Below are 15,049 nucleotides of genomic sequence, written 5' to 3'. Positions count from 1 at the left end.
AGTAACGACCACGTACGAATCCATGCCGTAGCCCTGAAGATAAACTGCAAGAAATTAACAATAGCACTACTCATAATTCCTATACTACTCATAATTCCTATGGTTTGATTTTCTCCAAACCGAATGAGCCCTTATAAAAGAAAGCACTCACTGAATTACTTACTAACTGAATACTCAAACCAAATACTCCAATGGTTAACCCCTACCATGCTTCAACCTTTAACCCCCCGCCCCCCCAAAAAATTTTTTGGGCTAACATCACCTACCCACCCAAACAACCAAACAAAAATAAGGGCTATCTCTACCAGAGCTTGTTGGGGATACCCATAACCACCCTAGCCTAGTCCTCGAACCAAGCACACCCTAAGTGGATAAGGTATTTAAAGCAAAAGAGCATCGCTCACTTCACGAGTCATTTGGACCATGAAACCAGGTGAAAAAAAGTCGCTCCTGAAACAATGCTCGTGTGTATTCTGGCTGCATTGAGTTGGTGCAAGAGGTGCATCAGACCACAAGAATTGATCACCGAATAAAAAACATATTTACCACTTACAATAATAGCTTGATCAAATGTTTTCTATAGATTTCAATACCTAGACCCTAGTAACAGTATCCAGCTACTCAAGCTAAGTATGAATAGGTACATCATGTGCCAAATGTAAATATGAAAAATGAGAATCATTGTATCTCCTTTAAGAAAGCTGGGTTCGAATTTAGCGCTTTTTTCGCTAGGTTACGGGCGTCGTCTCTTGAAGACTCTTTTGATATGCGAAGGAGCTCCTTAATCCCTCCAGTTATGATGATATCACGGGAGTTTTCCACTGCAAAAGTGAGTGTGGACACTTGATATCACAGGACATACAACATCGACAATCTCCATTAAGGACCCATGGTCATTTTTATTGTCTTTGAATAAGGTAAAAGGCGAGCTCCAGTGCTACGTACCATTTTGAGCTAGATGGCAGAACGCTAGCTCGATATGTCTTCGCGTTGAAGGAGGAAACATGGTTGAATTGGCCATGATCCAACTAAGGACGCCATCTTCAATGAGAAGGGATCTCCCTTTCTTGTGACCTATTTTGAGTAGCATACCACAATATCATTGATTGAATCTTCACAAACAACGTGTTCTAGTACACGAGTTTGATATATTCAAGTCTGCATATATCTTCAGAGAAGACGGCACAGATGTTTTTCCATAATATCCAATGAAGCAGATGTGACATCAGAAGGTTGTGAACTATGAATGGATATAATTGTTAGGTGATAACATATTAGTATATGAGTGCTAACAATTTTCTTTGCTTTGATTTTCCTTTTATTGGTATAGTTCTACACTTAAAAGCTAATAATTAATGCAACCATACTGAGCTCAATATGAACAGATCACAAACCTTGGCTTATTACTCGGGATTCACATTTTGCAAAGTTCGCTAGTCCTCGTGCTATTTGAGCTATGACATCGGTATGTCCAGTTTGAAACATTCCCAGGAGCGCTTTTATTCCACCATCTTGTTTCAACATTGCGTGCCACTTTTCTGGAAAAAAAATACACATAGAATAAGTCACATGTTTTCATTTGTTAGACATGGCCAGGAATGTTACTCTGGTATTTGTTTTAAATCGATCAATTTGGGAGACGATTGTTGTGAATAAAAATTGTGATGGCTCAGGTTCATCTCATGTTAGATTCCAGGTTCAATAGAATAAACTGAATATTATTCAAAACATACTGGATATCGTAACTATATGAATCAGTACCATTTCCACATAAGTTGGCAATTGCACCAGCTACCATCCGCATAGTTTGAGGATCATCAGTTTTGGATGCAATATTTGCTAATAGTCGAGCTCCTCCTTTGTTCATTATAAGTGCCTGGTTTGAAACTGCAAAAACAAAGATTAGAATGGTAATGGAATAAGTTACAATCACTTCAGGCTCTATAAGCAACGATGTATTAATTTTGATTGGAGCATTCTGCTTAATGGAGATAAAATTCAAAGACATAACATTAACTCCTTTTTCTGGGAACATTACATAACTCAGGAGCTAGAAACTACGAGGTAGTTTAGCTGGCTACAAAACAAGACTAAGAAGTTTGGAATAAATTTGTGAGCACATCTGTTTGTGGGTACGGGTGGGGTGGTGGGAATGACACTCCAACAAACAGTTAAACAGACAGGTATTAACAACCATTTGCCATGGTGCTAATATCAGAAGAGCAGTGAGCCAGCAATCTAATCAATAATCTGTTCGGGAAAAAAGAATGATACGCAACGGGAATAGATTAAGTACCATTCATTGCCAAGTTAGCAATGGCACCAGCAGTGGCTCGATGAATTGTGGTATTTTCTGATGTTTCCAGAAGTGACAGAAGTGCATCCAACCCTCCTTCCTCGACGATTTTTTCCTGGTTAATATCTGCAATCACAAATTAAAGGACATGGGAAAAAAAATTCATGATTTCTTGAGGAAAAAATAAAAGCGAGGTAAATATGAGATTCAGATTATGATAGCCTTTCTCGCAAAAGGTAGGGGGACGGGTAGCCCATGCTACTTCAATAAATAACAAAATTCTAAACTATTCCCTCCGTCCCATAATGTAGGACGTTTTTTGACACTAGTGGTGTTAAAAAACGTCCTACATTATGGACGGAGGGAGTAGAAAACTGTGCAAATGCATACAGCAATAGTTATTTATACATAGAGAATGGTAACCGTCAGACCTTCAGCAGCAAGATTAGCAACCACTTTGACAGCATGAATCTGAACCTCTAGCTCTTCAGACTTCAGCAGAGCCAGGACATTTGGAAGACCAACTGAATGCCAATTGGAACAAAAGCAAATCAAGAGATGGTCCCAACAAAGAAAACAGCTGCGCTGGTATTCTTCCATGTAAAAATACCTTCTTCAAATATCTTTGAAATGGTACCTCTCTGACTTGCTAGGGTCTCTTTCAAATTTCCTGATTTATGCATAAATGCCTCACTACCTAATCCAGATCCTGATCTAACCATACCACATAATGTTTTAGACTGTCAAAGAGAAATATACATAAGTATGATTATAAAACAAGAATGAGAGCATCTGAGTTATAATAAAAGAATGGTACCTCTTCAACACAATTATCAGTCTTAGATCGCTTCAACCTTAGAACTTCAGCCTCAAGGCTCTGCCTATGGCTTGCTTCATCTTGCACCTTTGCTTGTGTAGATTTCAATTCTCCATATATCAGTTCCTACAAGAAATTATGGGAAAATAAATACTTGAGATATTTTGCATTTTTGAAACAAACCGCACAGCCATATTTTTAGAAGAAATGGAAAATATTACATAGAGGAACTATCCTGGTTTCCCATACCTTCTCTGATACAAGTTGACTGATTTTTTCTTCTAGTGAGTGTACTTGACTGGTAAATGTTTGAGTGATTTTGGATAGCTCTCTTTTCAACTCACGGGCCATATTTTCCTGGAACTGGAAGATCATGGGATTACTTTTATTCAGATTTTCTCTAGAAAAACAATGCTTTCACTTGCTTCACACCAAGACTTTGCCTTACTGCACATTTCTACTATATTAAAATAATGCTTTGACTTGCTGCAAGGATATATTTGGCACAGCCATTGGAAAAAGTATCAGAGAGAATAAAAGCATATAAGATTGAACTGTTTAAAAAAATGTTAAAAGTCCATGCAAGGACCACTTTGACTCACGGCAAGGAGTCTATTGTTTCTTGTGGTTGTTATTCCAAGCATGCACATTGAGAGAGGTCTCTGGAGTCAATGATGTGGTTTAGTGTGCCATTTTAAATAACTGAAAACATGAGCTTTAAATTGATATTGAAAGCTAACTTGAACTTAGTTGGATCTGAAAAAGGTAGCAGATCTCCTAAAACACTTCGATTCAGGCAGGAAACACAAGTCTTTTACTGGAAGCTCAACAAACTTTTCAAGACTAGTCTAATCTTGTTAGTCATTTGGTAAAACATTAGTTAATCAACAAACATAATTATTAGTTAAGAGATGAGAACTGATCTATACGTGGACCCTAACGTTTTTGTCCTGGGTCCACCCCTAATAGGAAGAGAATTTTAGCACATTGTATCCAAGCAAAGCTGCATGAAACAACAAAAAAGAGTACGAGGTATGACCAGCATACTAGTGACTGTCATGGCTGAATTTCTAAATTCTGAAAATATACCTGGGCAGAACTCCGAGCATCGCTCAGTTGCTGTTCTAGAACATTAAAGTGGCCCTTCATACTAGCAGAACGAGATCTTTCTTCCTCAAGCTCCCTCAGTAATTCTCCCATTTTCTTCTCATAGGTTTTTGTTGTTTCAGCAAGAATTTGTGTGGTTGAAAAGCTCTCAAGCTGTTGTTGCTACTATCAACAAATTTTGGGTTAGATCAGCAAACTTATTGGAAAGGAATTTTGCATCGCAATGTTAGTACATGTTGATAGTATGAACCAAGGTGGCACAGAAGAGCTACCTTCTTTTCATTTAGTGATGTTTCTAAATGAACAATTTTCTCAGATAAAACATTATTTCGGCCTTCCTTCTCTTCTAGCTCCTGCATCAATCTTTTGACTGCATATTCAAATTGATGCTTTTCCTTCTCCAGATTCTGGGTAAGAAATCACTTGTTAGATTTAGCTCTCTAAAACAAGTTGCTTTTGAACTGGAAGGGGCTGTTGTTAAATGCTCACAGCCAACCATTTTCCAGATAGCACAAATAAATGCAGAGCTGTTTTTCTTGCAGGAAACTACAACTAGGCAGAGCCCTATTGTGAATTCATATCTCTCGTAGGTAGTGGGTAGTTAGGAAAAGGCAAATAAGATGGCTGTATAATAATCAATGTAACCTATACTTGATTTCAGGTAGATATTTGCTGTGTAAATACCAGTAAAGAAAAAGAATATATATAATGCAAAGAACATTGTATACCTCTATTTGCACGCTAGAGATCATTTTTAAGTCATTCAAGAATGTCTCCGATTCTTTCAACCTTTTCTCCAACTGCATTTTCTCCCTGTGTCTGAGCTTTTGCTGTCTCTCCATCTCCGATGTGAGATGATCAACCTCATTTTCAACGTTCTTATATAGGGTTTCATAATCAACTTCCTCCTTTAACCTTATTGTGTTCACTACTTTCATAGCCTGAAAATCACAAATGAAGTACTTTGTACAGTTTACAAGTGCAAGCAAAAGGAAACAAGATGAAGCAATACAACAATGATCTCTCTGAACAAGTGCCAAATTCCAGTCTTATAATAGTGCAGGGAGGCTTTTGAAGAGGAGAGAACAAAGAACATGAAGTGGATTAGTCCATCTCATGAACTAAGGCTCCAACATGATGCACTTGGTGCACTGTGTCCAAATTTAACAATGCCTAGTTTCACTATAGCAATCTATATGATTGAAGCAATTGGGATGACATGTCCTGTAATCGTTCCTCTTCGGAGGCTGTAACAAAATCTATCTCTTCAATACAAAGAAACGCAAGTCTTTTGCGTTTTCTCAAAAAAAGTATGTGGCTAAACATTGATGTTCTGTGACGAACTGAAATTTAAATATTAGAAAACCACAATATGTGTAGTGAGGAGGGTAACACTAGGGATGTAAACCAGGTCCCCGTTTAATGGTTACACCAACCTAACCTAACTGTCAAAGATTAACTTCCCTAGAAGAGCAAGGCACATGCCTATGAATTAGAAAGGTGAAAATGAGCAAAACTGAACCTACTCTTTGGCCGAACAAAACTGTGCTTGAAGTTTCTGAGTGATGCCTTGCAGATGGACCTATTGTCACAACAAGGGAAGTCCTAGCAGTTCCTGCAAATAATTGTAGGATTGGGCAGGTAAATTGCACGCTTAATAGCATGGCAAAAAGAAAGTAACAATGATGTCCCCCAAAAAATATTTTAAACGTGACAATCACTTCCAGCACAATTTATTATTCTACTCTATAATGAACCAGCCATTCATACCTTGTAGTACAGTCTCCATATGGTATTGTTTAAAAAAAATACCAAATGCACAAGCACTTATTTAACATTATTAACTTCTCATGCCTTGGAAAACCCTCTATTCTGAACTGCTTGCTTTCTATTCTGACAATTATGGCCTGGTATGTTCTAAGTTGTGACGCTGCTTATGAAGACGTTGAACTACTTGGAAACAATCAATGCTTGGGCTAGAGACTAGGCAGCTGCAGGTACTGCCGATGTTCAGTTTCTACTGCCGGAGTGCTGGCTGAGTGACATGCTGAGTAAGTGTTTGGGTTGTAGTGTGTGGAAGCCTGGGAGGGTTGGCCTGGATCCTAGGCTTATACTATAACTCTCCCTTCTATCATAGCTTTTGCGTCTCCCTGAAGAAAGATAAAGACATTGAATTACATCTAACATGATTTGATTAGCAGATACATTATATTATTTTTATCTATCTCAGGTATAATTTTATCTCTATGTAGTGCTTCTTTGCCAATTATTACTCAACAATGAACATGTTTATCCACATTCTTTTCGGTGCTATTCATTGTTTGATATAACAGGGCCAGGTAAAATGGCACCAACTTCAGATATCTTATAGAAATGTGATATAATTATCTGCTACTTGTTTTGTTCGGCTAGTTAGATACACAAGGCATGTTGTTGGTATTTGCTAGGAGCTGGAGACATGTAAGTGCACACTCCGGAGATTTAGCAAAAATTGTTAGGCATGAAAAGAAACATGTCATGAAAGAGTAAGCAAATAACAGAGATTGGCACCTCCAAATGAATCACGAAGCATCCTTGTAAGCTTCGAATCTCTTGTTGGTATATGAGAACTATTTTCTGCTAGTGCATTAATGCACTTTCCCAGAGAAGATAACGAAAGATTAATGAACTTGGCTTCTTCAATCATGTGCCCTTCACTTCCTGAGAGACGAATCATAACAACGAGTGCAATGTATGAAGACGTTTGCACTATTTAATAATCAACATTTTAACATTAGAAAAGTGAGTTTTACCAGACTTATCAATTCGTTCTGATCCAGCAAGATCCACAATCAAGAGTTTGCTTTTCAGAACAAGTGGTAAGTCACCCGGAAGAGTATGTTCTGTGTCACTAGGGATAGAGACGGTAGTTTCTTCTTTTATTTTTAAACTTCTCTGTAGATGAATCTGAAAACAACATCAAATTTGCATAAAATATACATTTAGTTATAGAACTTAACAAAAAGATCTTACACTAATGAGACAGCGATTCACCACATACAATTAGAATAGCGTGACTGCGAGATGACTCGGTGTTCATCTTCGTATTAGCAGCATGACGATTTGTCTCACCAATTTGCAGAAGTTGACAAACATGTTCAAGATCTTTGATTTCAACTATCGCAGCACCTGGCAATGAAACTTCACCGGTTTTTGGATCCTCGACTATTGGAATATTAGTCTTCTCTGGGGCCAGTAAATCTTGAACAGATTCCAAGTATAGCTAAAAATCAAGCGAACACAGGCATAAGTATGACAGCATAAATAAAAACGATGAAAGTGCTAATGGATCAAGGATCCAAAATATCTGCTAGCAGTTCGCCTACTTTCTGTCACACATCATATAAAAAGATATACAGCCATCAACAATCTACATCAAGTACAAAAAACACACTATACAACGGTTCATCTCAATCAGGTTTTGTAATTCATTCTAGCATAATGTATTAGGTGGAGACAGGAGCCAAACTAGTGAAAATAGTCAAAATCATGTTATTATACATAACCTATTTAATGTAATATATTAAACTCATAAGGTCAGCTTGCAGAACTTATGCTATTGCATTAATTTATTAAAATTGACTATATAAACATGCGAAGGGCGGGCCTGGCGTAGTGGTAGACATGTAGAGTCTCTCCACTTGTGGCCTGGAGGTCCTGGGTTCGAACCAGCCTCCTTGCAAAATTATTATGCAAGGGTAATGCTGTCTTGAAATTCCCTTCCCCAGACCCCACCTTGTGCGGGAGCTTTCAGCACTGGGCACGCCCTTTTGACTATATAAACATGCATCTCAATAGTCACTATTCATGTCAAAGACTCAAGTAATCACATAAATGTTTATTCTTGATCCAAGAGCCACACCTAACTGTAGGATGCCTTTAAAGTCAAAAGGTCAGTTTACAAAACTCATGCTATTATTTATCAATTCAAATTGACTAACTAAACATGTAACTCAATGGTCACAGTTATGTCAATAACTCGATGTATGTGTGGTAATGATCATACAAGTTTTACATGGTCATTCGTTCGAGAACCACACCTACCTAGATTCTAGGTCAATGCAAAAATAAATTATCCGCCAATATGAAATGGTGAAATATGTATAAGAAAAGTAAGGTTGGCGATCGTGAGTTGAACCTGGAGATATGATACAGCCACGCTATCTGTCTCCAAAGACATGCTAGAAAGGATATGCTCCAACGCTCTGACCATTATACCACGTTCAGAAGGGTCTTCTTTTCCAAGCTGACCAACCGTGTATGTCTTGCCAGTACCTGTTTGACCGTAAGCCATCACTGTCCCATTATATCCTTCTAATACACTCTGCAAAGGTTTACGATTCTACATTTTCTCAGGTCAAGGTAGATAGATGACTTCATGTCTAATAATGTCTGAGTGAAATGATTGGTAAAAGTAGATTGTTAAGTGACGAAGGATTTTTTTGTGTGGAAGTTATATACTACTATCTAGCAATCACTTGTTGTGAAATACTTCTAGTTGGCGAAATATATTCAATCAACATTCACTGAAAGATCATGGCAGAAACAAAACTCCAGTTTGGCAGAAAAAACATGTATTTAACTCACAACAAGCAACTAATACAAAGTGGCACATCAAATCGTTGTGACATGAGCAAAATAATTCTTAGCATCAAAGGTAAGCCAAACCAAACTGAAGGAGCAACTAATCTGCTTTGAGCCACAAAAAACTAGTAATAACTATCATAGGGTATCTAAGAGATTTATGTATATCTTTTTTATTTCAAAAAAGGAGCCTGAAAACTTACTAACAGTGCTCCAAATTATACAAAGTTAGTGCAGGTTAAAAAATATTATAAACAATTGCAATATTATGTTGCTCATGATTATAAATAGTGCTAATAATGCTCCAATATTATAAACAGTGCTCCAAAATATTGAAATACATGACTTGCCTCGACTACAGGCTTTGCGACGACCTCGTATATACGCTTTTGTGACGAATTTTCACCAAATATCTCATCAAACTGGTAGGACTCAGAAGCCCAGTTATTTTTCTTGAGCTTCAGCTTCTTACACTGCAGACGACAAGACGAGCAAACGATATGAAAAACTTTGCCCAATGTGATGATGATTGCTAATAATGAAGCGTGCAGAGAAAAATAGGATCTGGAGGGGGCTAACCTCGGGCTGCAACTCAACACAAGTATCGAAGTCGGCGCCCTGAGCTAATTCATCTGTGTTCTTCGGCCGGATCCTTAGCGCAACTCTTACTCTGCACAAGTCTGAGAAACACATCCTTTATCAGTTCTGAAAACAAAGTTAGTCCTGAAAACGCCCTTAAATTTGCAAATGATAATGATGTGCCGCCATCACTGTATCTATCATGATGCAACCGAAGAATATGAGCTGAAAACCTGACGGAAATAAGCACATGTATTCAGGCAACGGCGGTTTATTAGCAATAGCGATGCTGCGGTACGCGTCTCTCCGTTGCAGATACCATCCCCATCCCATTTCAGCTCTAAACAAACACAGTTCGATGTCGCAACGAAAAAATCCCCTCAGAAACCGACAAAAGGAACAGAGGAACCCCTAGCCACGCGCGCGCGCTTACGCCGATGCATTCGCGGGGGAGGGAGCCGAGGCTTACCGGCGGTGGCGTCGTGGTCGGCGGCGGGGCGCGCGCGGGCCGGGGAGGGCGGGCGGCGCGGGGCGACCGACTTGGAGCGCGCGGTGTTGTTGCCGCGGGGCCTGTCGACGGGCCGCACCGACGCCCGGCCGGCGCCGGAGCCGGTCGCCATCGATCGCGGGACCAAGCGATTGGGGCGGCGGCGCGGGGGCGGGGGTTTCGGGAGGCGGCGGGGAGAGGGAGAAAGAGGAAGAGGGGATTGAAGGGGCCTTTGTGGTGTTTGAGTTGAGGCGCGCACGACGATGGAGGGAAAAGGAAAATGGAGATTCGAGAGTGGCCTCCTTCCGGGAGAAGGTGCCTCCCCTCTCCAACCCTCGATTTGAATTTTTATTTACTGATGATGATTGTGGTTACGGAGAGTGGTTTTTCAGCTCTCGGCTGCCCCTACACCGGTACACCCTCTATAAACAGTAAATTTAAGAAAATTAAAAAAAACCGAAACATTACAAGGTCAAATATGATCAAACTTTGTACGAGCTTGCAAGTTTTCATGCCAAAAAAAAAAACATTCGAGTAGCTCTACAGAAGAAAAAGATTTCAATGCTTAAAGTATTGAGCAGTTTTAGCATTGAAATCTGAAACTCGTGATATTCGAGGAGCTCTACATGATATTTTGTTATGAAAACTTGCAAGAACCTACAAAGTTGACCATATTTGATGGCGCAAAGTTTTAGATTTTTTTGAATTTAGTGTTTATAGAGGGCGTAGGGGCACCCGGGAGCTATTAAAACTTTCTCTTGTGGCTAGTTGTCAGATAGAAGATAACTCGTCGGATTAACTAGACAGAATTATACGTTGTTCCAAAAAAAAACTCATTCTACTCCATCTGTGCCCTTTTTTACTTCATGTACCCCCTCCAGTCCATTTTTGTTGACGATGGATCGGAGGAAGTATTAGATTCGTTGGCCTGAATCAAAGTTCGACCAAGTTTATATAGAACAATATGAACATTTATATTGCACAAATATATATTGATGGCTTTAGTCCCACATCGATTATGGAAGGGGGCCGAACATGATTTATTAGGGCGGGAATATCCCCTTCTACCAGGCTAGTCTTTTGATGGGATAGGGCGCAAGCTCTGGTGTAAGTCTATGTTGCTCTTTTGCTTATGACTGATTAAACTTGCTCGAAGTTTACAAGTTTTTTATAAAAGGCTGAGTAAATAAAAATGGAGGGAGTCAAACTTTATACGCTTTTAACAAGTTTGTAGAAAAATATATTAATTATACACCGCAAAATCAATATCATTGGATCATCATTGCATATTTTGCACATCATATTACTATAGTATATTACTCTCTTTAATAATAGATAATCCTAGAAGCTATTATGCATGCCAACAACTATTACACGAAGCTACATGGAGCACCAGTAGCTAGCACGTACTACTACGTGCATATTTATGCAACACACACAGGCGAACCCGCTTCCATTTGCCACCACTAATCCCCCACCATGCTGCACAATGTATGTATAATCAAATAGAGTATAATCAAGGGGCCAATCTCAGTCGCTCGTACTGTATTAATGAACGGAAGAACCAAGCCAAGAAGTTGTCTCTGCCCCCCTCAGATGCACACAGCAATGGAGAGGAAGATGAGCTCCTCCCGCCGCCACCTCCTCCTCCTCTTCTCATTGGCGCCCGCCCTCCTCCTCTACCACTTCGCCCTCCGCTCCACCCGGCCATTCCTCCACCTCTCCTTAGCCACCGACGATGTGCAGCCCCCACTACCGGCGGTGGATTCGGCGGCCACACGAGTCGCTGGAGACGGAGCTAATGATTTGATTTTGGTGCAAGGTGGAGGTGTGAGCCTTGGCAAAGAACAGGCCGCATCGCAGTGGAATGCTGCCGCTTCCCAGGTGTTGAGTATATATTTTGTACTGCACCTATATTGGAGTTGTGGCTCACCTTCTACTCTTGTATAGTTGAGGTAGAGGCCTTCCTTTGTATTATATATACGTGCACCAGCACCCCAATCAATCATCGTATTGCAAATCATCTGTCTACATGGTATCAGACTTTTCGATCTAACCCTAAGGTAGCCGCCGCCGCCGCCGCGCCCCACCTCCCCTCGCTTCCGCCTCCCGCTGCAGCCGCGCTCGCGTTGCAATCCGCCGCATCCCACTGTTTCGCTCGCTAGCCGCGTCCGCGTTGCCACCCATCGCTAGCTAGCCCGTTGACCCATTGCTAGCTTAACCCATTGCTAGCCAGCTCGTTGACTCATCGCTAGCCAGCCCGCGCGCCTCGTGTAGCTGCTATTCCATCCCGCGCAGCCGCTCCGTCAGCCGCAGCGCCGTCTCCCGCTGCAGCCGCGCAGCGCCTTCTCGCGCGCGTCGCTGCCGCCACTGCTTCTCACCGCCGCCGTCGCGCAGCGCTTCCTCGCGCGCCGCTGCCGTCGCCGCTCCCCACCGCCGCCGTCGCGCAGCGCTTCCTCGCGCGCCGCCGCCGCCGCGCAGCGCTTCCTCGCGCGCGCCGCCACCGCCGCTCCCCATCGCCGCCACCGCCGGCGCGTAGTGCCTCCCCGCGCGCGCCGCCGCTCCCCGTCGTCGCCGCCGCCGCGCCGCGCCTCCCCGCGCGCGCCGCCGCCGCCGCCCCCTTCCTCTTCCCGCCGCTTCTGACGCCTTCCATGGACTCTCCGGGCTACTTCACCATCTGCGGTGGAACCGCTCTACCGACCGCGCCGATCGAGTCGCGTCCTCCCGCACCCGTCGGGTGTTACCCGTTGTCGCCACAAGCGCCTCCCCCGCAGCACCCGCAAGGGGGAGGGGGCCGACGCAACCGGCGTGGCGGCGGTCGCCGCCGCCTGCAGCAGCAGCGGGCCCAGGACGCCGGGGGGCGCCGCACTATCAGCAGGCTCTCCCCGCTGGCCACCAGGCGTTCATCGGCGCGCCCTTCCAGCTGACTGGCGCCGGCTACGGCGCCCTCCTTGCGCCGCCGCCCCTCGGTGGTTATGGCCCGCCCGCCGCCGGTACCTGTGCCATGGGACCCCACCCTCCTCGCCGCCCAGCACTCCGCGCCGTCGCCGAGTAGCTCTGTCAGTGGAGGCGACTGGTACATGGACTCAGGTGCTACTGCGCACATGGCAGCTCATCTCGGTAACCTAATCTCCTCCACTCCCGTTCACACACCCACTCGTATCACTGTCGGCAACGGCTCCTCCTTGCCTATTACTCACATCGGTAGCACTAACTTTCCCTCCACTTCCACACCCATCACTATGTCTAATGTTCTTGTTTCACCAGATTTAGTCACGAACCTAGTTTCAGTTCGTCGTCTTACTCGTGAGAACCCACTTACTGTTGAATTTGACAGTGTTGGCTTTTCTGTGAAAGACGCCCATACCCGGATGGTCCTTCACCGATGTGACAGTCCCGATGAGCTCTACCCCGTGCACGCCGGCGCCTCCACCTCCACATCCGTCGCCCTTGCCGCTGGCATTGACCTTTGGCACGCTCGCTTGGGTCACCCCAAGCACACCGTCTTACGTCAAATTCTTAGGAGTTTCTCTTTCTCATGTGATAAGCTCGACGAGCACTCTTGTGAGGCTTGTCGCTTAGGCAAGCACGTTCGTCTTCCCTTTAGTGCGTCTTCCTCAGTTTCCACTTTTCCGTTTCAATTACTTCATAGTGATGTTTGGACATCTCCCGTTGCGAGTAACACGGGCTATCTTTACTACTTGGTGATTTTAGATGATTACTCTCATTATGTGTGGACTTTTCCCCTTCGTCGTAAATCCGATGCTTTAGCCACACTCACCGCCTTTTACTCCTATGTCACCACCCAGTTCGGTCGCTCCATACTCGCACTCCAAACTGATAACGGAAAAGAGTTTGACAACGTCGCTCTTCGCACACTTCTCGCCTCTCACGGCACCACCTTCCGTCTGACTTGCCCCTACACTTCCCAGCAGAACGACCGCGCCGAGCGCATTCTCCGCACTCTTAATGACTGCGTTCGCACGTTACTCTTTCACTCTAACGTGCCCGCTCGGTTTTGGCCCGATGCCCTCGCTACCGCCACTCTTTTAGTTAACATTCGTCCGTGTCGCCCTCGGTGGAACTACACCCCTCACCAACTTCTTCGGCACACCACCGTCCTATGATGGTCTTCGCATCTTCGGGTGTCTCTGTTATCCTAGCACCGCGTCCACCACGCCACACAAGCTCGCACCACGATCCGTCCCCAGCGTCTTCCTTGGCTACGCTCCTAACACCAAAGGTTACCGGTGCTATGATCCCGTTACTCATCGTGTGTACACCTCGAGGCATGTGTACTTTGTCGAGACGGTGTTCCCTTTTTTTCAGGTTCCTCCGGCTTCGGCCCCTTCGGCGCCGGCCCCCGCGTCCCCTTCGTGGAGCGATGCGCGGCGGCCGCCCCCGGCACGGCGCCTTCTGCCGCCACCACCTGGCTTCGTGACTCCCTTCCCCGAGGTCGAGTCCGAGCGGGCTCCCGGGTCCCCGTCTCCCTCATACGAGGATGAGCCCGGCACCCCGCCCGGCACCCCTGCGACGGGCTCGACGTCAACCTCGCCCGTCGCCTCTTCCACCGCCGCTGCGGCCTCCGCCGCCGCCGCCCCCGCCGCCGCACCGGGTGCCCCCGCTGCCCTGGCCCCCGCCGCTGCCCCGACCCCCGCCACCGCCCCGGCCCCTGCCGCCGCGGCACCCGCCGGCCCTGCTGCCCCGTCACTTGGCGTGACTACCCGTGCCCGAGCAGGAGTGCTTCGGCCCAGCACACGCTACTCCGCCGACGAGTATCTGTGTGCCGCCTCGACGTCGACGCCCTCACCCGTCCCCACCTCCGCTCGTGCTGCCCTTCAGGATCCCCACTGGCTAGCTGTGATGCAAGAGGAGTTCGACGCCTTACAGCGCAACCGCACGTGGCAGCTTGTCCCGCGACCCCCTCGTGCCAACATCATCTCTGGCAAGTGGGTGTTTCGACACAAGACTTGCCCGGACGGTTCTCTCGAGCGATACAAGGCTCGGTGGGTGGTTCGTGGTTTTCGGCAGCGCGCGGGCGTGGACTTCACCGACACCTTCGCCCCGGTTGTCAAACCGGGCACGATTCGCGTCGTTCTTCAGCTGGCGGTCTCGCGCGCCTGGCCTGTGCACCAGTTGG

At 44.9% G+C, this 15,049-nt stretch overlaps 1 protein-coding gene across 2 annotated transcripts; it reads right to left on the bottom strand.

Moving 5' to 3' along the window:
- Positions 1–451: 451 nt before the first annotated feature.
- On the bottom strand, positions 452–10,127 carry LOC109754545 (kinesin-like protein KIN-UA). 2 transcript variants are annotated; one of them, XM_040387430.3, is made up of 20 exons: positions 9,892–10,127; positions 9,423–9,523; positions 9,194–9,316; positions 8,398–8,583; positions 7,261–7,482; positions 7,013–7,166; positions 6,771–6,920; positions 5,747–5,835; positions 4,949–5,161; positions 4,493–4,627; positions 4,203–4,382; positions 3,363–3,476; positions 3,114–3,239; positions 2,934–3,036; positions 2,728–2,820; positions 2,297–2,422; positions 1,762–1,887; positions 1,395–1,538; positions 946–1,074; positions 452–821 (listed from the first exon to the last, which is right to left on the bottom strand). In XM_040387430.3, exons 1-20 carry the CDS (start codon positions 10,040–10,042, stop codon positions 679–681), a joined length of 2,808 nt encoding a protein of 935 aa, XP_040243364.1. In that variant the 5' UTR covers positions 10,043–10,127; the 3' UTR covers positions 452–678. The 2 variants fall into 2 exon arrangements, with proteins under 2 accessions (XP_040243364.1, XP_020169041.1); XM_020313452.4 differs by having other exon boundaries at positions 2,907–3,036; positions 9,892–10,123.
- Between the last annotated feature and the right edge of the window lie 4,922 nt (positions 10,128–15,049).

Source organism: Aegilops tauschii, chromosome 4, assembly GCF_002575655.3.
Source record: "Aegilops tauschii subsp. strangulata cultivar AL8/78 chromosome 4, Aet v6.0, whole genome shotgun sequence".
NCBI classification, from domain to species: Eukaryota; Viridiplantae; Streptophyta; class Magnoliopsida; order Poales; family Poaceae; genus Aegilops; species Aegilops tauschii.
Note: the sequence above shows the minus strand (reverse complement) of the source record. Positions and strands in the feature narration are given on the sequence as shown.